This window comes from Ursus arctos, unplaced genomic scaffold (genome assembly GCF_023065955.2).
Source record: "Ursus arctos isolate Adak ecotype North America unplaced genomic scaffold, UrsArc2.0 scaffold_11, whole genome shotgun sequence".
NCBI classification, from domain to species: Eukaryota; Metazoa; Chordata; class Mammalia; order Carnivora; family Ursidae; genus Ursus; species Ursus arctos.
Window position 1 is genome coordinate 63,718,667 of NW_026622775.1, and position 23,439 is coordinate 63,742,105.

Consider the following 23,439-nt stretch of genomic DNA (forward strand, 5'->3'; position numbering starts at 1 on the left):
CGGTGGAAATAATCCACCTACATTGGTAGACTGAAAGGTAACAGGAATGTTTCTGATTAGAAAGAATATTTTCTTGAATAAAATGTGGAGCTATGATTTGGAGGCCTAAAAAGAGAAAAGGTAACCCCTGGGAATTATGGGTATCATTGTTTCATTCCCATTTTCACAGATTGGTCTTTAGAGTTTAAAAGGGGGTGGCGTGCACTCTTGCAGCCTCTGCGTTCAAGCTGGTAAACAGAGGCTGTAAAATGATTGGCAGAAGGAAGAACATGGCAGACTATACTTAAGAGCTGGCTGGGGGGCCAGGAAGAGGTGTATATACACCATAGGAAAGAACAAAAGTTTCCCTGCTGGGGTTCAGAAGAGATCATACATTCTTTTCATATTCCAAACAGAAATGAATTTTAATTCCTATGACAATTTTAATGAAATCTGTCAAGAGGTATGTGGGGGGAAAATTCCCATGTTCTTAGTGACTGAATTATTCCATCCAGTGGCTACAATTAAATATATTTTTCCTCCCAAGCAATGAAGACTAAGTCAGGGTGAGGTGAGAAGACATGCATTTATGAGAGGATGTATGTGTCAATGTGCCAGAGACTCTGGAAGAACCACTCATCTGGGCATGAGGGTTCTCACTGCAATGGGGCCGTGGTGGGTGGGACCTTCCACTGTGTGCTGCATTGGTACATGTTTAGGCATGGATTACAGCTACCCAGTAGCCCCTAGTATTTCTCAAACATTGAGTGTGTGTGTGGTGGATGGTGTAACTTGCTTGTTTGGATCAGATCCTCCTCTCTTCTTCTACCTTCTCTGCTTCTCTGCCTCCCTCTGAACTTCTTCCCTCCTCCTCCTCCCCATTGCGTACTTGCCAAGTATCCTGTTGTATGACAATAAATCCATGTGGGTGAATAACAGTTTCTCACAAATTTAACAGGACAACTGAATCTTACCACATTCCTTTCAAATTACATGAAAATCTAACTACACACATGAGCAGCATGGAGGGACACTAGATTGTCTCCTCTCCCCCTCCCCGCACAAAACGCACCCACAGAATTGACTTGTCATACTGCCCCACCCACTCTGTAACCAAGAACCTCTGCTCTCAGCTGCTCACCTGTTCTGAGTAGTCATTTCCATCAACATCATCACTGTTGGAATGGCCTCCTGGACTCTGTACATCTATCCCATGACTCTCCAGGATTGCTGCTTCTTCGAAAAAAGCAAATAGATCCCTAAATTATCTGTTACATTACTGTAATAGCTTGAACACTGAACAAATCTTTGTGCTGAAGAAATTAGGGTGTAATTAAACCAGAATCTAGATTCCTGTAAGTTTTCTTTTAAATTGCAGATGGACAGAATGCAACTGCGCATAGGCCAGGGGAGGAACACATCTGTCATTCTGGAGCCCCTGCTGCTATGTGAGCCACATGTGAGTGGTTGACTGTTCAGTGCTTCATAAATACTTACCAACTAATTCAAGAGCCCTCCTGTCTCAGGGTTCTATAAAGCGTTTGAGAATCGTATTGATGGAGAGGGAGTTAAGTTTAGAAATGAAATACAATTTTAGAAGCTCAAAACAAATCTCCTACCCCAATCGCATCAATTCGTATTTCTTAAATGCTCTTTTTAAAAATCTGTGTTTTGCTGTGTTCCCTATTAAGACTCTTTCATCCCAATTCTATTAAGCACATGTTTCTTAGTATCTAAGTCACGGCCCAGTAACAACAAAGAAGCTCAGGGTCTCATTCCCTCCTCACTCAAGACCTTAGCAAGTAGTTTTAATACGCAGCTCAGGAGTCATGCAGTCAGGGGCATGTCTAATTCTAGAATATTAAGAACAATGCCATTATTAGTATAATACAAATAGTGCTAATAATACTAACTCTTAGAAACACAAAGAAAAACATAAGGACAATTCTTGTCAGGCTTAAAAATTAGCATCATTAAGACCTGCAGTTCTAAATTGAAGGTGCTCTCAAAGTAAATACAATGTCCATGACTGCTTCAAAAGGGAAAGCAGCCTCTCTGATACATTACCAATATTGGCTCTCCTCTTGATCTCCTTCCGTCTGTTAGCAAACCAATTATATACTTTCAGGGAGGTAACTCGTTCCAGATCAGACAGTTTTTTGCCTGTGAATACATGCAATAAAATTCAGATAGTCTACAGCTGAGACTAGTTTTAAGGAATAATACTTTTCTCTTTGAAAAGTTCTTTTGATTGCATTTATTGCCAGAATGACAGATACAGCTATTGTTGTTGTTGTTTTTTAGTATTCTGTATAACTATTATTGAATGAATAAAAACTAAATAAATACAAAAACAGCAACTAAGAACATAAAATATTTCAGAAAGCCACATGACATTAAAGAATTCCAATACTAAATACAAAATTAACGAATTCCACAGTCAGGCTGCCAGGCTTCAAATGTCACAGGACAGAGGTTTCATTTAATTAGCATCATTGTAGATGAGTATGTTAGTCTTCATCAAGTTTTCAGGTAGCTCAAGTTTACTTACATCTTTAAGGCCTTATATAAACTGTTTCCTGCCTGTCTTCAGACAGACAGCAGGAAGCAATTATTACCTATGTTTTCTTGAAGACTAAAGGTCACTCTGACCATCCATTATTGTAACTATGCTACAACGCATAGCCCAATTCAGGTTGCATTTTAGATTATCTTCTTTGCTGTCAAGTGTGACTTCTTACAGATTAGCACCATGCTGGCCAACAAGGGCCCATCTGCACCTTTCCCTCCTCCACTGGCCTTTTCTGTTTTAGTTTTAATCCACAGTGGGTGGAGAAGCCAGAAAACAGGTTAAAGTGTTGTTGATACAGGGTGAAGTGTTTTCCAGGGACCTTCTGAGTTCCTGCACAGCCTCATGGGTGGAACTTTGGCTGGTGTGAAGTAAGGGTATAGGTGTTGTTGGAGGTGTGTCAGTCACTAAGGTGTGGTTGTAGGGTCTAGATTGCTAGAAGTCTGGCTTCTGGGTAAGGGAGACTAAATCACAGTTTAATTACGATAAAACATTGATACTTCTGTATACATAGCCAATTAAGTTAACCTGCCAAATGATCAATTGATGATCTTAACTGAGAATGATTTCTGGTAACAAAAACTGTGAAATGTGGAATAATATTCTAACACATGGAAGAAAAGTCATATGTGTGTTTAAGTGGCTCAGCTGACTTGCATAAGAACAACAGGACTTCAGAATGGAACTACCCTGTTTTTCCTAGCTATATGCAGAAGTCATCCCAATCTCGGAAGGAGAAAGAAGCCACATCCAATAAGAAATTCTTTCTTCAAGCAGGAATACAGAATTATAAAACACTTGTTAAAAAAAAATCTAAATCTAAGGCTTTTCATTTACAAGCCTTGCTTAAATATTCCAAACTTTAAAATTATTTTGGAATTGAAATAGTTATGCTATATTTTTGGAGAAAGAAATCTATACAGTCTTTAAAAATATAATTTCAAGGTCTCATATCTTTTTTTTTAAAGATTTTATTTATTTATTTATTTATTTATTTATTTATTTATTTATTTGTTTGATAGAGAGAGACAGCCAGCGAGAGAGGGAATACAAGCACGGAGAGTGGGAGAGGAAGAGGCAGGCTCCCAGCGGAGGAGTCCGATGTGGGGCTCAATCCCAGAACATCGGGACCATGCCCTGAGCCAAAGGCAGACGCTTAACGACTGCGCTACCCAGGCACCCCTCAAGGTCTCATATCTTAAGCAGGGACACTCCCTGGAAACTCTCCATGTGAACGTTTGATCTGGATCCCTAAGAAGTACTGCATGAACAGGACGGGGCAGTGATTAGACAGAAAGGTGGTGAGGATGGAGCGAATGGTACCCAGATGGAATGAGTAAAAGATGATTTCTCGTCCCAAATGACGATCTGAAGCCGAGAGCTCCACCACGGAGGAAAGTGCAGCTTGCTGCCTTACCTGGCTTCTGTATAACTGCATTGCAAGCATTGGCAATTTCTTCTCTCTTAGCTTCATCTGGGTATTGATTCTCATTGAAGTAACTGCAGGGGCAACCAATTAAGACAAAAGTTTGTACTTTAAAAAAGTGTGCTCTCATTAAAACACTAACCCACTGAAAAATACATTCTTCTTTATGATGTAACATTAGTGTCTAGTCCAGGCTGTCCAATGGAATTCTCCGTGAGGATGGAAACAGTCTGGCCTTTACTATCCAATAGGGGAGCCACTACTCACATGTGGCTGCTGAGCAGCTGAAATGAGGCTGATGTGACTGAGGAAGTGACTTTTTGATTTAATTTTAGCAAATTTAAATTTAAATCGCTAAATGTGACTAGTGGCTACTATATTAGTGCAGGCCTAGATACTGCTTTGCTTCACTGAAAGATGTCCTTGATATAAAAGTTGCCTGTGATACACATACGGGTGGTTGAAATCATGGAGTTCTGTTACTGAGGCACTGGTAACAACAGGACTTTTTTGTGTGTGTGTCATACTTTGTAGTGGCAAAAATTTTAAACGACCAAATGGTGCATCAATGGGAGAATGGTAGAACAAATTATGGGACATCCATATCTATACACAGTTATTTAAAAATGACTAGGAAAAAAAGAAGTTAGAGCTCTATCCACCGACCTGGAGGGATGTTTACAACATTCCTAAGTAAGAAAAACAATCTGCAGAATAACGTGCATGGAAAATACCATTATGGAATTTGAAAAATTCCTGTTTATGTGCACATAAATTTGCATGGATAAAAGCTGGAAGAGTACACATCAGGCTGTAAAAATCAATTACTTTGATGTGGGGGAAGGGGATTAGTGGGAGGAGATGTAAATATTTTTGTTTTCCATATGTTAAAAAAAGCACATATTCTATACAATAGTACTTACAAGAAATTAGGTTTACAGAACTCCTTAGCATTATCAGACCTGTGAGACTCTATGTGGGAACAGAATGTTTATTAGGGCTACTTTTTCTATCAACTATGATTTTAAGAAAATTTAAAAGGATCTTCATGTTCTGAACCCTCCCGTTTTTTTCTTCAGGGGCTTCCCATACCTTAGAATGCAGCTTTTCCTTTCCCTCATCCTCTGGTCTGAAATAGTGGAAATGCCATTCTATCAGGAATAAATAAATGGAGGCTGCAAACCCTTCTTGTGAAACCCCAAACCCCGACTCCTGATGCCCCCACCGCCCCACCCCCAACATCTCCATGGAGCCCATCCTCTGACACAGCTGCTGCCGTCCCCGGAAGGCCTTTCCTTTGCTAAAAGATTAAGTCCTAGAACTAGATCATACCAGGCCTATCAACTACCACGCTCCACAGTGGTCTCCTGCTTGATTCCACAATTTAAGCATCTCTTCCTACATGATTTTCTGTCATCATTTTTAGGGCTCTAGTGTTCATACTGAGGATTTTTCCAACAGACTGTCCCCATAACTGCTCCACTTCCACATTCCTACTGACCTTTACCCCATCTGTGCTATTTACTTGGGCAAAGACACTCTGAAATAGTTTCACGAGCCTGCAGGACTGGCATCAACTGGACGCTTGTTAGAAAGGTAGAATCCCAGACCTCACCTCAGACTGAACCAGAATCTGAATTTTACAAGATTTCCAGGTGATTCGAATGCACATTAATGTTGGAGAAGCACTGGATTGGCTCATTTATTTAAAGTTCAACGAAGGAAACAAAAGCAGATATTAAGTACCTAACATTGTAGGCTTGCACTGTGGGTAAAGAGATTTAGACAGTTTCTGACTGCAAGGAGTTTACAACCTACTGGAGAGACAGACATATAAACCAATATGCTTGCGGTAAAATTCCGGAAGATGTCTGAAGAGAGTACTGCTGGAGCACAGATGAAAGTGTTCTCAGTGTTGTTTGCAGGGACCCAGAAGGATGTGGCAGAGGAAGTGCCTTCTTGAGTTAGGTCTTGAAGATGGGCAGGAGTTTGCAAGGCAAAGAGGAGGAAGAGCATTTCATGCAAGGGGAACAGCATGTGCAAAAGCCAAAGGTAGATAAAAGCCCTGACGATTCTGGTCACAGAGGAGAATTCAGAGTGGTTAGAATATGGGGTTCACAGGAAGAAATGAAGAGAGATCAGCCTGGAAGAGCAGGATGGGGCCAGCCTGTGAAGAGCCTTGTCTGTTCTTGTCAGTAGGAAAGACATCATCTTGAAACAGAAGTTTTCAAGCCACGTAGAGATACACACCCATCTGTGTTTTAGAAAGATTACACATCTTCAAGACTCAAACTTCTGAATTCTACCTCCATGATCTTAATTCTGAAATTCCCCCAGTCAACTTTCTACTTACTACTATTCCTCTTCAGAATACCTTTGCCTTCACCTTCTTTATAATCTCGAATCCCTTTAAAACGCTCCCCCCCACCAACTTAAAAAAAAAAATCTGTTTATCTATACTTCCGGCCTCACTTTCATTTCTTAGCCTGAACTTCCTGGCGAGCCAAATCAACAATATCCCTTAGGAGAAACTTATTTAGCTTCCCTGTCCTTCCACCATACCTGTCCAGCCAATCTCCTACCCTGCTGAAAGCACCTTCCACATGTTCTCTTCCATCCTTCTCTCCAAGTGTTCCTGGACAAAGTCATAAAATAGGGCCAATTGGTTTCTTTATAAATCTGTGGTTTTCAACCTTAACTGGGGCCCTCATTTTGGGTGGGAACTCTTTCTGTCCTTTCTAACTAACTGTTTTTAATAATCCATCTTTCATGCCCCACTTACCTGAAGGCTTTCCACTCTTAGGTCCCAAACCCTCAAATCCACCAGTCATTCTTTTTACAAATGACTTTGCCTCCTCTTTCACCAAGAGGGATGTTATTTAACGTAAGTTTGGGTGATGTTTTTAGCTTTTCAACCTCTCCACTTCTCTGAGTCACTGCTCATTCATTTCATCTCCTGGTGGAGGAAGATGCACTCTCCTCTTCAAGGTCTACTTCTCCATTTGTATACCTGATCTCATCCTCCCTCCTTTATTTTCTCAGCTCTCCCCTGTCTTTCTTGCATGCCCCATCTTTTCCTTGTACCTATGCAATTAGGCTATTTCACTGATTTTGTGATGTACATTTCTTTATTATTATAATCCCTAAAATCAAGATGTACCTTGTAATTGATGGTGTCTGAAAATTAACTGGCAGTGTTTTTTTGTCCCCTATCACTGGTACGTAAAATCAAGGTGTGTCTTATAATCAAGGCCTTTTCAGATCTGATGGAACATGGCTATTGTTGAGACTTACAGGTCCTATTTCAGCAGCAGCTCCAGGGCCACTATACTTCATTATAGCAACTCTTCTTCCAAATTACTGCAAAGCCAGTGACTGACACCCCATCCACCCCCTCTAATGTCTGCTTAATATTCCTAGTGTACATCTCTAGTCATGGGCATTATTCTGTTAAAAATTTTTAAAAGTTTATTATAGAGGTGGTCAGAGTTCTCCCCTAAACTACCTTTGCTTCTTTATCTGCTGCTACTACCATACATGCATGCTACAGTCTAGGAAAATGGAATAACCTTGTAAACTCCTGGGATCTCTCTGCCTTTCTCCTGCCAGTATATCTGCTTTTTGCCTCCCCCCAACCTAAATCTTGCTTTTCGGGATATAGGTTGAGTATCAGCTCTTGGCCAGTCAAAGGTAAATATCACCCCATGAATCCCACAGCACTCCATCTGTTCCTCTCTCACATTTTTTCATCTTGTATTATAGTTATCACTATATACATCTCTCCCCTACTATGCTGAAAGCCACCTGAGGTACAAGTCTGATTCCTTCTTATATGCACTCCCCACTGATGGCAGTGCTGACAAGTCAATAATGACGAACTAAGTCCCCACCAACCCAGTGTAGGGGTCTCCAAAAGAAATAAATACCACTGTAAATGAACTGTTGAAAGTCAGGGATATAGAGTTATTGTAAGGTCTCAAAAGATACATACTAAAGAAATGATTATCTCTTGAGAGCAAGAATACTGGGGCTGGATGGAAGACAGGGAAGTATTGGTGGTAATTAAGATTGGTTTTCACATTCTGTTTTATATACTTCTCTGTTGAGTTTCTGAAATGAACATATGCTATTTTTATAAATTTGTAATAAAAGAACTTTGGGAAAACACTGAAACAATTAAACACTAGCTTAATGATTAATACTCCATAAACAATTTATGTTTGTAAAGTGTATTTGGATCAGCTAGAAAATATTAGGATTGTGACTGCTATTCTGATGATTAGTAGGATAAAGCCACAGTATTTTTGGAAGCTAAGTTAGAATTTGTAGTTATTCATGGTATATATGACTTAATGAATTAAAAAGTCTTTAAAAATCATTTTTACTGTGCATTTTTTAGGATCTAATTATATAAAATAAAGATGATCAGTGTGAAAAATAAATCAGTACCTTTTTCTAAATCAAAAAAATATAAGAATTCACTATAGTTTTATATCTCTAAACCTGACAATCAGTCCTTCCTTCTCTGTTAAGGACCTATTATTTTTATAATTAAGAAACGTAGGCCTATTCAAAATGTAAATTTTCAGTAAAATGTACTACTAGAGCTGGAGGCTTGTATGCTGGACTACTGAGTACCACTTTCATCTTTCTGTCTTTCCGTAGTGATTCAATGTTTGAAAAATATGAATTCAAGAGAGACAGTATAATCTAAACTGATAAAATAATATACTTTAATATTATTATTATTAATATTATTATTAATAAGATACCCCATGGTAAATATATAAGTTTAAGATGTAATAATTAAAAATATTCACTGCAAAGCTCTTAAAGCCCCCCTCCCACTGGGAACAGACCCACAATACCAACATAAAGTGGAAGAGTTTTTAGGAAAGACAAAGGTAGGCCAGAAAATAAAATATTCAACAAAAATGTATTACGTGAGTGTGAATAAGGCACTGTACTTGAGGAGTGGATATAAGTTCAAAAAGAAGTCCTGATCTTAAGAACATGTGGTTCAGCTGAGGAGGAATATATAAAAAAGTTAAACAGTAAAAGGAGTCAAAACAAGTCAAAACAGTAACATAACAGACAAACCAGAAGATACCAGCTGCTAATTAAGGATATAAATGATAAGCTAAATAAATTCAGAAGAGATATTTCCATAGATGAGAAAGTTCACTGAATTGGGCAGGCTTCTGAGGGATGCACAGACTCCAGGTACTGGAGAGGAAAGGGCAAAGTTAACAGTAAAGACAAAGATACAAAGGCATAAAAACCTAAGATGTGCTTGAAAAACAAGGCAACTAGTAATGTAATCTGATTAGACTATAGGGGTTATATATAGGGTGATCTTAGTTTGCGCAAGAGTGCGCTATTATCTTGGGTTATTAACAGATTCTCTTCCCCAAAGTATCTCACTTTAGATAATAAACTATATGGTCACCTTGCAACCACACCACATTACTGACTTATCTGAAATTAGTGTCAAAATCCCTAAGTCCTTTTCATATGTGCTCTGTGAAAGAGAGCATGTTAATTGCTCAGAAAAAAAGGAAGCATCAAAGAAGATGGTTAACTACAGTTTCTATCTAGTTACTCACAAGAGGAGCTACCTAAGCCCAAAGAATCTGCTTGGCATATAATAAGACATTCAATAAGCAACTGTTTGATCAGTAGATGGCTGAATAAATAAATAAATAAATAAATAAATAAATAAGGGAAAAAATGAATGGAAGAAGGAAACAGAGGTGAAAACAGAGAAAACAGTGGTTGCAGTTAAGGCTTTTAGTGAAATCATGAATATCTTTCAGGAGAAAACCAGTTGACATCTCACCATACTGCACACTGTCTTCTCTAGGCACACTAGGAGGTTTTAAAGACTAAGATACAGCTGAATACAATTACATTAGTATAGTGCTTATTTCTGAGCTATATATAACCAGTAGACTATCAATGAAGTTGGAAAATAGGTGTAATGATTTTGATTTTGGAAATAATCATATAGCCAATGAAAAAATGTTGATCAAGTCCTAATTTATATCAGGCAATTGGCTAAATGGTGACAAAGATGAATCAGACAAAACTTCCCAGTGTAGTCACTGGGGGATGTATGTATGTAATGAAACATATTATAAAATACCATAGAATGAACTATATTAGTGGTATGAATATAGTATATGGGAGCAGAGAGGAACCAACATTTGTGCAGGGTCCTGAAGAGAGAGCAGAGAGGGTGGGTAAAGTGAATTAATACAAGGCAGAGAAAGCAACATATACAAAGAAAGGGAGTTATGAAAGAGCTCAGAATGTTCTTGAGAATGGGTAGGAGTTCAGTGTGGCTGCAATATATTGTACATAAGATGGGGTAGTTGGGAACCAGACTGAAAAAAAAAAAAAAAACAAAAAAAAACCAAAAAAACACTGGGTCCAGATTCTAAACAGTATGACAGAGTTTGCAGTTAACTTTTTAGGCAACTGGGAATGAAGGTTTTTAAGCAGGGTATCATATGATCAGACTTATTTTTATAGGGCAATATCTCTGGTGATACTGGAGGCAGAAGCCAGTTAGGCAGTGTGGCAACAGCTGAGGAGAGGGTCTGCAGTAGGCTGAGGCGCAGAAACAGAGAGGAAAAGTGAGATTCAAGAGACATTTCAGAATGGTAATAATTCAAGACAGCCTTACCTCCTGGGTTTAGGCACCTCTCTACCCCATATCAAAAAAATTAATAAATAAATAGAATGATAGCCTTAGGAATAGTACACACTACTTATTATTCTCCTTCAAGCATTTTAACCTTTAGATTATGTCAAATAAGTAGATATTTCTACTGTTACCAGGTGAACAAATTGTAGGAGAACTTAGCTCTAAGACTCTAAAAGAGATTTGTTTCTAAACTGGAACTCTGGAGTTCAAAACATACGTCTGTTTCATATAAGAATATTTTATAGCCCCAGCCATTTTCCAAGACAAAAAAGGGAAAGAAATGTAAACAGAAATCTACAGGTAGTAATAAAAAAGTAATAAAATAAATCCTAAGGGCACTACACTTTTATAGACAAAGGACACTGTCAGCTGAGTAATCAGTGAATATCTTCACAGAGAGAAATCAAATGATCGTTTTGCCAGACAATGACAGTAAAGAATTAAAATGAAAAGTGGCAAAATAATTTACATGAGATGAGAAACCATAAGCTAGTAACAAATGGAAATGTCCTTGAAGCACTTTCATTTCAATAACACTGAAGTCTATAAAAATTGCAGCCAGAAAATTCCTCCTTTTGTGTCTTGGTGAGCATATAGAAAAGATGGGACTAACTCTTTAAGCGAGGGATAATGGCATGTAAATGAACTTTTTCTTTCTTCTGTGCCTTTATGTGCATATCTCCTGAGAGATATTTAAGCCTCACCATTTTAGTAATTCAAAATAAGGTTTCAGGACCGTCAGACATTGCCCACTATCTATAATCTAGTGTGCATTTCTTCATCACGAAGTAAAATTACTGGGCAGTAGGCGGGAAAGAGAATAACATGAGACTGGAGCACTTTGGAATCTAACTGTCCTATCTCCTACTTGAGATCATCTATGTGTTAAATGATCTTTGGCAACAAAAAAAGTCTTAAATATTCTTATGTTTGTTTTTAAACAACAGAGTAAAAGCTGAGATGAAAGAAAAGGGAAAACCTCCAAGTGCAGCAACTATCTTTTGTTAATCCACAAAGGCCTAAGGAATAAGGAACCCCCTTAGTTCACATTCATGTACAAACCAGGATAGTGATATTCTCTATTTTATCCAAAGATGTCAAAGACTTTCTAACACTAATCAGACCTTAAAGTACCCCTGAGAAACAATCAGGGACCAGAGAAAAACAAGAGGAGTAGAGCTAGAAATTAGCTATGCATATGATTCTTCACTATTTAATGTAGACTTTAGGACAACGAGGGACCCTGAAAGATTATTCACTGATCAACATCCTCATTTGAGAAATGGAGACAATGACAAGCTTACAGATGACAAGTTTCTCCAAAGTTACAGAACTGGCTAGGATCAGAGCCAAGCTTTTGGACTTCTGAGCTGATGCCCTTTCTACTACTGCTTGCTAAGGAAATTGCTGGGTGTAGTGAGTTGAATAGTGTTACCCAAAAATTCATGTTGGCCCAGAAGCTCAGGAAGTGATCTTATTTGGAAATAGGGTCTTTGCAGATGTAATTTTAGTAAGGATCGAGATGAGGTCATACCAATCCGAGTGTCCTTATAAGAGAAAGAGAAGAACACAGACACAGATGAGTGTGGAAATGGAAGTAGATGTTGGGATGATTGCACCTGCAAGTCAAGGAATGTTAAGGATTGTCAGCAACTGCCAGGAGGTAGGAGAAAGGCATGGAAGTGTTTCCCTCTGAGCCTCTAGGAGAAACCAATTCTGTCAGGACCTTGATTTCAGATTCTGGCCCCAGAACTGTGAGAGAGTACACTTCTGTTGGTTTAAGCCACCCAGTGTAGAAATTTGTTATGTCAGCCCTAGGAGACTAATACCCCGGGGAAATAGAGTCAGTACAAAAAGAACAGGATGGTCTTAAGGGTTAATGTGACTCAACTATCATAATTTCACGGACTGTATTTCACTACAGAAATACACCTGGCAAGTAGACTGAATAGCAGCTGTTTTTGTAAGTAGTCTATCAGCTGAACAAAGGTTTTCTCTTCTCTAGAAAGTCTGGTCAAATACTCAAAAATTCTAACTTCAATTCTTTTTCCTCTATAATCCAAGTTAGACTGCTACCCTTCTTCTGATGCTTAACACTGACCTTCAGTGGAACAGTTTTCATAACAAGCCTCCATTTCAAAGCTTTACTGAAAATTTTTAGATTGCCACTTCTTGATAACAAACAGGGCTAAGAAACCGTGGTATTCACCTGTCTCTTCAACAATTAGTGCAGTGTTGATTTTTAAAAATCTTGGAACACTAATTGGGGCGCCTGGGTGGCTCAGGGCGTGATCCTGGCGTTGTGGGATTGAGCCCCACATCAGGCTCCTCCACTATGAGCCTGCTTCTTCCTCTCCCACTCCCCCTGCTTGTGTTCCCTCTCTCGCTGGCTGTCTCTATCTCTGTCGAATGAATAAATAAAATCTTAAAAAAAAAAAATCTTGGAACACTAAGTACAGATAACTACTTCTGTAATACAAACAAGATTATTGATAACTTAAAAATCTGCTAAGAGATGTGTAATAAAACAAGTATTTTTAGTAAAATGTTAATGGTAGAATCTAGGTGGTAACTATAAAATTCTTTCAACTCTGCTGTATGTTTGAAAAATTTCACAATAAAATATTAGGAAAACAGTAAATGATAACATTAATAATAAAATGATAAAATGCTAGCAGCAATCTCATTAAATCAGAAACAAGGCAATAGTAGAGCCCATAGCCTCAAAACAATTTTTTCTCTGGCTACAATTTAATGTTTTTCTGAAAGTCCTAGTCAGTACAATAAGACATGAAACAAAACTAAGAAACAAATTGGGAAGAAGGACCACAAAATTATCATTGGCATATTATACTACATCAAGAAAGCCAAGGGAAAAATTGAAAATGCCTCAGAAATAAATCAGACGGTTGGGTCCTAAGTAGAAAAAATATCAAAACTTTCTCATGTATCCATAATAACCAGTTTGATGTGATCTAACAGAAAAAAGGCATCTATTTAAGAAAGCAAGAAAAATAAGAAAAATAAAAATTGCTGATGAGAAAAATATAGAAACCACATAAAAAACTAAAAAATTTTACTCACTTTGCTGAGAGATATTAAAAAAGATCTGGAGATTAAAAAGAAATAGAGAGGCATATAACACATTGTTAGATAAGGATGAATATGACAATGTTATTTCTCCCAAAATGAATCTTTACGTTTAATGCACTTTAATCAAATTAAAACACACACATTTTTTTCTTCTCTTTTTCTCAGTGGGAGTGATATGAGTCAACAATATGATTTTAATGTTCACCTGGAAAAAAAGATGTACATGGCTAAGAACATTTTGATAATAAATAGTAATGATGGGCCCTATCTTGTCAAATATTGTGAAATTATAAAGTTATAATAATCAAAACTGTGGTTCAAGAAATGATGATGAGATTAACAGAACCAACAAATATAATAACTTTATATGCAAGAAAGAAAGAATCTTAAAGGGAGAAAGGGAAAATTGACTATTTGGAAAATAAGGTCTCAATTTAGATAGACTCAATATATTGGGGTGAAATGTAAAAGTGAAATCATAAAACAAAACAAAACAAACAAACAAACAAAACTAGAAGAAAATATCGAAATGAGGAAGCATAAATGATGGGAGGTAGTTGCACAAGAATAAAGCAATGCGCCACTTTGGAAAACAGTGTGGAGGTCCCTCAAAAAGTTAAAAATAGAGCTAGCCTATGACCCGGCAATTTTAGTGGGTATTTACCCCAAAGATACAGATGTAGTGAAGAGAAGGGCCATATGCACCCCAATGTTCATAGCAGCATTGTCCACAATAGCCAAACTGTGGAATGAGCTGAGATGCCCATCAACAGATGAATGGAGAAAGAAGATGTGATCCATATATACAATGGAATATTACTCAGCCATCAGAAAGAATGATCACCCAACATTTGCATCAGCATGGATGGGACTGGAGGAGATTATGCTAAGTGAAATAAGTCAAGCAGAGAAAGACAATTATCATATGGTTTCACTCATTTGTGGAACATAAGGAATAGCAGGGAGATCGGTAGGAGAAGGAAGGGAAAAATGAAGGGGAGTGGTTAACAGAGGGGGGAATGAACCACGAGAGACTACGGACTCCGGGAAAAAATCTGAGGGTTTTAGAGGGGAGGGGGGGTGGAGGGATGGGCTAGCCCGGTGATGGGTATTAAGGAGGGCACATATTGCATAGAGCATTGGGTGTTATACACAAACAATGAATCATGGAACACTACATCAAAAACTAATGATATACTGTATGGTCACTAACATATCATAATAAATTAAAAAAAAAAAGAATAAAGCAATGGATTTGCCTATATTTAAATGAAAAATAAAACAAATTACAAATAAATATAAATATACAGCAGAAAGCATTAACGATTTTATAAAGAGTTAATATACAAGTCAATCAGAAAACATGAATACACCACAGAAAAATGGCGAAAGGAAAAAATAAACACTAAGTATGAATGATTAATAAACATGTAAAAATGTTTAGCCTCACTGGTAATCAGAGAAGTTTAAATGTAGACAAAAATAAAACATTGCTTTTTGCCTATTATATAGGCAAAACAAAGCTGATTTTCACTCCCCAAAAAGATGATTACAATATACATGGAAGACAGGCTCCGGTGACAGGAGCAGTAGTATATGCTCAAGGCCGCTGTTAGTGATGTGGGTAAATTCAGCGTTTTGGAGGGAGGTGGTGGGAATATGGTATCATTAGTCATAAGACAAAAGTTAAGTATAAAGGTGGTCATGTCAGTACTACTTAAGAGGGCAGACCTGGGAAGATTTAAATGTCTAATGAAGTAATAATAGTTAAATAAATTATCTGAAGAAGAAAGGAGCCATTTTAAAAAATCACATTTTCAAAGACTACTTAATGATATAGGAAATATTGGGGAAAAAAGCATGTTACAAAACCATATATGCCCTATTATGTTAAATGTTGTAATTGTAATTCTGTTGTAACATGTAATTGTTAAAAAATATGTATCTAGATACATAGAAACACTACAAGTAAATGTATCCATATATTTTCAGTGTTATCTATGAATGGAAATATTTTTTTTATAAACTGTGTTTTCTAAACAATTTACAATGTGTAACTATTAATTTTCTAATAAAAAATGTTACCCAAAATAAACTGAGTTATGTGATATTACAAAAAATCTACCTGCCATTAATTTTATAACTGCTTTTCAAAATACTCTTCTCTCTTTCACCATCCCTGTATCTATCTACAAACTGGCAACATAGCTAGTTATGAAGTCAGGACCTGAATTAGATACCGTTGCCAACCAAAATTCTGGCTACAGGGGACTGGGTAATAAATTTATATATATATATATATAAAATGGATTATATATATACAATATATATATAATGGATTTAGTCATTAAAAAATATAATATATATATAATTCAGTCATTAAAAAATATATATAATATATATATAATTTAGTCATTAAAAATATATATATAATGGATTATATATATACAATATATATATAATGGATTTAGTCATTAAAAAAATATATATAATTCAGTCATTAAAAAATATATATAATATATATATAATTTAGTCATTAAAAATATATATAATGGATTATATATATACAATATATATATAATGGATTTAGTCATTAAAAATCATGTTTTCAAAGAGCATATGAGTGATATTAAATGTAAAACTACATATCTGGTTTAACTGTCTTCGAAAAAATATATACATAACAAAAAAATGACTGAAAAGAAATACAGCAACAAAACACTAATGATTATCTTTAAATGGTGGTAAGTGGTATCTTAGTTTTCTTCTTTATATTTCCTTACATTTCTCCATATTTTATATAATAAGCATGTGCTAATTTTGTAATTAAAAAAACATTTGAAAATAAAGTTTGCTGTCTCAAAGCATGAGTAAAATAAAGTTGCATAAAATTATTTTTAAATAATTTTCTTGGTTTATCTTAATGCCTTTCAGCAACAAATTTACACTTTGAATGTTTTGCAAACACACTATAGTACAACAAACAAAAGATGTTCCATACTAATGTATTTTTTATAAATAAGAGTTCATTTTGAATTCTACAGTCTTAAAATAAATAACAGCTCTCACCAAATCAGCCTTTTGGAAGGTTCCCATGACTATAAGGAAAAGCTAAAATATAAATGAGTTCTATTATAGAAGAAGCTATAAGTTTTCACAGTTTTGCAGCTGGTTAAAGTTTCAGAATAGAAAAGCCAGTGAAAAGAGAAGACTTTAAAGTGGAAAAATTAGTATTAACCTATGAACAAATTAAAGAATTCAGATACGATAAGTTGAATAAGTTGATAAGTTGAATTTTGGAATCTTAATTCATAAATGCAATGGAATCCCATAACATAACTCCTTACACATGGATTTAAATATACGACAGAGTAGATCCTGACAAAGAATCAAAGTACTTTAAGCTGGAAGGAAGTATTACCAAGTCACCCTCTTTATTTGCAGATGAGGACATGAACTTTATGGATGAGGAGCCAGAGAGGAGACTTGACTTGTTCAAGGTCACACGACCTAGATCTCAGATTTCCTGACTCAGTTCATTGGCTTGAAGTCCTCACAGGAATGGTCATCATTCCCTTAAGACTTGGTATTGTTTCAGACTTCCTTTAAGATGCAAATTTCTGTAGCAATGAATCATCTAAACCAAACTCTTGTATTTCACAAGTGCTCCTAGAAGCAAAGATGTGACAGCATCAGTAAAAAACCCAGGATAGCCCCAGGACCACAGCTATAGCTCACCTAGGGGCTCTCTCCTCCTGGCAAAGGAAATCCAATTGCTCTGGAGACAACCACAAAGCTGACCTACCTTTTTTGCCTGGGCAGAGGAGAATTAAATAAACTGTGGGACTTGTCCCTCAAAACACAACATCAATACACATTTAAATTCTATGTATATAGTGTAGTTAATCTAACAGAAGAGTTAGCAGTACCTCCTCAGACACTAGCACACACACACAAGCTTTCCAAGTCCTTATCAAGATGGTAAGATTCCTTTCTCTACTTGCTTAAAAAAGAAAAATCCATACATACAAGAATTATGGATACCATGTATGAAATGTGCCCAAACATAAAATTTTCATCTCCCAAATGTTTTATTTACTTGTAGCATGCTCACTGTAATTTGCTATTTAATGATAAACAGGTAAAAGGGTAATACTGAATTTAGGAGCTAAGTTTTTAGCACACTCTATCCTATCACTAGTCTTAGAAACAATATAGGCTTATTACTTGCCCAGTAACAGGCAGCCTTAAATGAAGTCCCACCATGGTAGAGATTTAGTGTGAGTTTTATTACTACATGACAATTATAGAGCTAGATTTCCTTCTACTATGGATCACTTTTTAGTCATAAGTCTTTCTATGAAGACCATGATAAGAATGGAGACAGTTTTCCGGAGTTGGCAGGCAAAAACAGTAAAACTACCTTAAAAACAACTGAGAAACGGCATTTCTCTCGAAACCTGTCTCTTCACTGCGTACCACTGAATTCATTAAATGTTTGTTCAACTCTCCGTTTTATTTTAATAAAGGAAGAAAAAGGACATGCACTTGAGGCAGTGTTTGGTTTTGCTGGTTCATGGATTTCCTAGTTTCCTAATCAAACCACTAAATATGAGTGATAATTGTATGAAGTTCATACCAGTGGAAACTGTGGTACCTTGGAGAGTGACGTGCTTCTGCCAGATCACACACTCAAAGGTACTGAAGGCAGGGAAGTCAAGGCATTGAAGCTGGTGTGCCCCTTACTGCATCTGCTTCACTTCTGGCAGGTAGCAGCTCTAGCCTCCTTTCCCTTTTTTTGTCAGCCTGTGCTGGTAGGAACTACATTTACAAAAGATACTTGTAGGTGATCTGATGAAGTTTCTTATACCTGGTGTACAAGTTGTCCTAAGGCAGGAAGCCTACTTTTAAATATGAAGCACTGATTACAAACTGATTACTTAGGAATCTGATACTACCAACCAACAATGTATCTATTTTTTTTAAAGTTTATTTATTTTTTTAAAGTAATCTCTATACCCAACATGGGGCTCAAACTCACAACCCCGAGAGCAAGAGTTGCACGCTCTTCCGACTGAGCCAGCCAGGCACCTCCGACCAACAATTTAATATAAAGTGAAGATCAACAGAACAGGATTGATAAAATCAATCCATTTATTATCTCCTGCACAGTTATTCTTATGATCAGTACTATCCAGCAAAATAATTACTTCTTCCTAAAAGATACAGTCTGTATCTAAAATGAGAACTTGTTCTCTCTCAGGGGGAGGTCTGAACAAACAGCAAACCAACCACAGACAACAGCATAGATTCTTTACAGAAAATCAGAGGTACAATGGTCGGGGATTATCGTCCTACCTCCCTGAAGAGGGAGAAACACAATACCTTGTACTTCGGGGTACTTACTACTTCCTCTAAAACTGAACCTTTTACTTCCTGTGTCATAGGCTTGCTGCTGTTTTTATTGGGAGTCAAACTACTCAGGATAAATGACTCTAATTGCCTCTTAAAAAGCCAAATTAATTTGGTAACACTTGACAAGGAACTTGTACATTAATGTTGTTAGAGCTGAAAGGTTATCATACCAATTGTGTGCAAGTTAAGTTCCTTCATAATAATACTACAGAGCAAATCTGGGTGGGGTATAGTCATATTCCAAAGAAGATGTTTTAGTGACAAATTATAGTTTCTAGTCCTATAAAGATGATAATTATAGGACAGTCTCAAAATGGTTAGGACTATAAGTTAGTCTGACCTTTTGATGTTTTAGTGAATGACATGTCAAAGTAGGAACTAATAAAATATAATATTTGGATGAGGCACTATTATGATTGGGATTTCTATGGTATATAGGCTTTCAAAGTATAAAGACCATTTTTTAGATACTTTCTATTTCTGAAATTACACAGTCCATTCAAACTTCCTTAACCAAAAGGCAACTAAAAACTAAAACAGAAATAGAATATTTACCCACAAAGTTCAATTCTACTATTCCAAGATCTTCAAATATCAAACACATATGCAAACCTTAGTACATGCTGTGAATGTTTAATCTATCAATAATGATTTCCTAATGCACTACTCTAAGGGCCAGGACCACATCTGTCTTATTACTGTATCTGTCAGTGTCTATTACAAGTGGTACTAAGTAGAACCTAAATAACTATTTGTTGAGTTTAAAAAAGAAAACACTCTCTAGTTTTCTGTGAAGATTTTTCAGTTAGTCTATAAATTGGTCTCTGTCAATATTAATGTTTATAATATGATGCTTATAATTCTGCTTCTGGGATGAATCGTATCTTCATTGGTGATTCATTACATACAACACCAATGTTTCCCAAACTATATACTTCATCTTTGTAAACTGAGGCCACAAAACAGAATGAAGAACATGGGGTCTTTGTCCTGTTTAAGTGGTTAAGGGACTAGAGAAATGAGGGGTTGTTGTCTGTATAAAATGAAACTACTGGCAAATCTATGTGAGGATGGGGAGAATTTTTAATCTGCCTCAAAAACATTGTGATTATTTCTTCTGGCTATTTCTGTTTGACCAAAAAGGAACCAGGAAGCATAATTTGCCAATTTTAAAATGCATTTAAGGACAGTTCATCTTCTTACTGGCTATGAGAAATGGATTGGGATAACTTTACCTGTCAATAAGTGGGAAAGTTTTGTTGTTTTTTTCCTCAAATAGTCTAATGGATTGAAATGAGGTCATGTCCAGGCTCCTGCTGTCTTATATAAATGTTAAGAACTTCCTTCTATTTGCAGAGATACAGGAGGTGTAGTTCATTATGTTCTACCCGAGTCATTCCATAAGAAGTATGAAAGAGGTTGAACTCTTTTTAAAATTCAACTTCCAGCATCCATTAATTCCAAAATTTATAGTGTATTCTTGCAGCACTTTCCATCCTAGAACAGCAATGACATCAGAAGCGAGGGAAAGGAAAACCAGCTTGCCAGGGGTTGCAGTGATGGCAAGACAACCTAAGGGAGGGCAGAGCGCATATATTTTAGGTCCTCATTCATTACAGACCACAACAAACATTCAATTTTACAGGACTCATCTCTATTTCCACAGAGTGGTTTTTTTTTGAGGGGGGGAGGAAGTGGTACAATATCAGGCTAAGGAAAAATGACATCGAGGCACTGGAAAGTCATTTTTGAGTCATTTTGATTGGATCACTTTATTTTATTTATTTATTTTTTGTTCTTTAATGATTTTTTATTATATTATGTTAGTCACCACTCAGTACATCCCCGGTTTCCAATGTAAAGTTCGATGATTCATTAGTTGCGTATAACACCCAGTGCACCATGCAATACGTGCCCTCCTTACTACCCATCACCAGTCTATCCCATTCCCCCACCCCCCTCCCCTCTGAGGCCCTCAGTTTGTTTCTCAGAGTCCATAGTCTCTCATGCTTCATTCCCCCTTCTGATTACCCCCCCTTTCTTTATCTCTTTCTTCCCCTACCGATCATCCTAGTTCTTATGTTCCATAGATGAGAGAAATCATATGATATTTGTCTTTCTCTGCTTGACTTATTTCACTTAGCATTATCTCCTCCAGTGCCGTCCATGTTGCAGCAAATGTTGAGAATTCGTTCTTTCTGATGGCTGAGTAATATTCCATTGTATATATGGACCACAACTTCTTAATCCAGTCATCTGTTGAAGGGCATCTCGGCTCCTTCCACGATTTAGCTATTGTGGACAATGCTGCAATGAACATTGGGGTGCATATGGCCCTTCTCTTCACTATGTCTGTATCTTTGGGGTAAACACCCAGTAGTGCAATGGCTGGGTCATAGGGTAGCTCAATTTTTAACTTTTTAAGGGACCTCCACAGTGTTTTCCAGAGTGGCTGTACCAACTTGCATTCCCACCAACGATGTAGGAGGGATCCCCTTTCTCTACATCCTCTCCAACAATTGTTGTTTCTTGCCTTGTCTATTTTTGCCATTCTAACTGGCGTAAGGTGGTATCTCAGTGTGGTTTTGATTTGAATTTCCCTGATGGCTAATGATTTTGAACATTTTTTCATGTGTCTGTTAGCCATTTGTATGTCTTCACTTTAAATCATCAAATTATTATTCATCATAGAATTGAACTGAATTGAATGGAAGGCCTTGGAACTTTAACAAAATTAGGAAATAGTGTATCATTCTATTCCCTACTTTGAGCCTAATATGTCTCACAGGGGATACAGGGGGATAGCATTTACTAATTAGGTTAAAGTTGCACAGTCTCCTAAAATATTCAGTTCAATGAAGTTCAAGCAACACTTATTGATGTTAGATTTCATGCATAGCACTGTGCTAGCTTAGGAGCCAGCTAAATATAACCAAACCCTAGCCTGCAGGAGCACATAAACTTCATCACTGAAGTAAGTACCAGGTAAAATTTACTTAGTGGACAGTGAAATAATTCATTCTGGTAAAGATATGGCCCAAATTTTCTTCTTTAACAGAAGTCAGTAGAAAAACTGGATTTTATAATTTTATGACAATCCACTTTAATAATGCAAGTCAGCAGGGGGGAAATGGGTCAAAAGACTTCTTAAAAAATTGAACAGCTGTAATTTCAACATATTTCCTTGAACACATAGAAAAGGGAGTATGATTTAGGCTCTTATTTTTTAAAAGGAAGGCGGAGAAGATATTTCAAAATAGTTTCAATTTTTTAATTCCTAGGATGTTTCAAAACATTAGACACAAGATCTGCTGCCACCCTGAAAATAATTTGAGTCCCTGTCAGAAAAGTTCTACTGCTGATGCTTTATGTGTGGGAAGAAAATGGCACCAACAACCTAGAAAATGGATTAAGAGGTCCCCCCCACCCCCCGCCGCCGCCAATTATTAGAACCATCATACTCGGGCAGGGATGCAAATAAAACTGCTTGGAGAGAGACAAAACGTTGCAACTGTGGAAATTCAAGGGTTCTCCACAATCTGGATACAACTTCCAGCCTACTTCCAGCCTCATTTCCTGCCTGACTGACCATACATTCCAGTTACCCAATTTTTCATGCCTCCCTGCCTTTGCCAGAATGCTTTTCTTCCTCTTCCCAACTCATCCAAATCATATTCCTTTTACAGGACCCTGCCTGTCACTTCAGTGTTGCCACTCTCCTCTGTCCTACTGCATTTGGTACTGATACCTTCCATGAGGTTTTGTTTTTTGTTTTTTTGGGCATGAGTCCCCCCCACCCCCACCCCCAGTAGACTGAGGCCTATTGGGGTAATACCCTATCTTTAAAGATGTTTAAATATGTGTCAGCACTCACTGGTTATACTGCTTGGCACACAGATGATGAAGGACTTTCTTTTGAGTAAAGAAATGCTAAATAGACTTTTACTGGCTGAAGCTTAGGAATACAAAAAATAACCAGAAAATTCTATTTGAAGACACTAAAAATTCTTTTTGAAAGTTATTACTTGTTTAATATTTCTGTACTGAGTATTTAGGTGTAGGAGACATATATTAAACTCCTACATGTGTCTCCTGTATCATGCTTTGACCTTTACATGCATTGTCATTTAGTGTTAAGTCACAGTACTCCTATAAGATAGGTATGATTATTACAGTCATTTTATAGCAAGGAATTGCCTGAGGATATATATAGCTAGTGAGTAAGACAGGCAGGACTGGAACTCCAGT

General features: G+C 36.9%; 1 protein-coding gene across 9 annotated transcripts in view; it reads right to left on the bottom strand.

The window, feature by feature from the left end:
- The window catches only part of HMBOX1 (homeobox containing 1), a 187,135-nt gene that overhangs the window by 14,955 nt on the left and 148,741 nt on the right, over window positions 1-23,439 (bottom strand). The window contains exons 7-10 of one of the 9 annotated variants that reach the window (XM_026518918.4): window positions 3,966-4,048; window positions 2,047-2,142; window positions 1,121-1,215; window positions 809-880 (exon numbers count right to left, since the gene is read on the bottom strand). In XM_026518918.4, the coding sequence (XP_026374703.1) occupies window positions 809-880; window positions 1,121-1,215; window positions 2,047-2,142; window positions 3,966-4,048 (346 nt within the window). Of the gene's footprint in view, window positions 1-775; window positions 881-1,120; window positions 1,216-2,046; window positions 2,143-3,965; window positions 4,049-23,439 lie in introns of all 9 variants that reach the window. The other 8 variants (XM_044391168.3, XM_044391167.3, XM_048212134.2 and 5 more) reach the window with 8 other exon arrangements.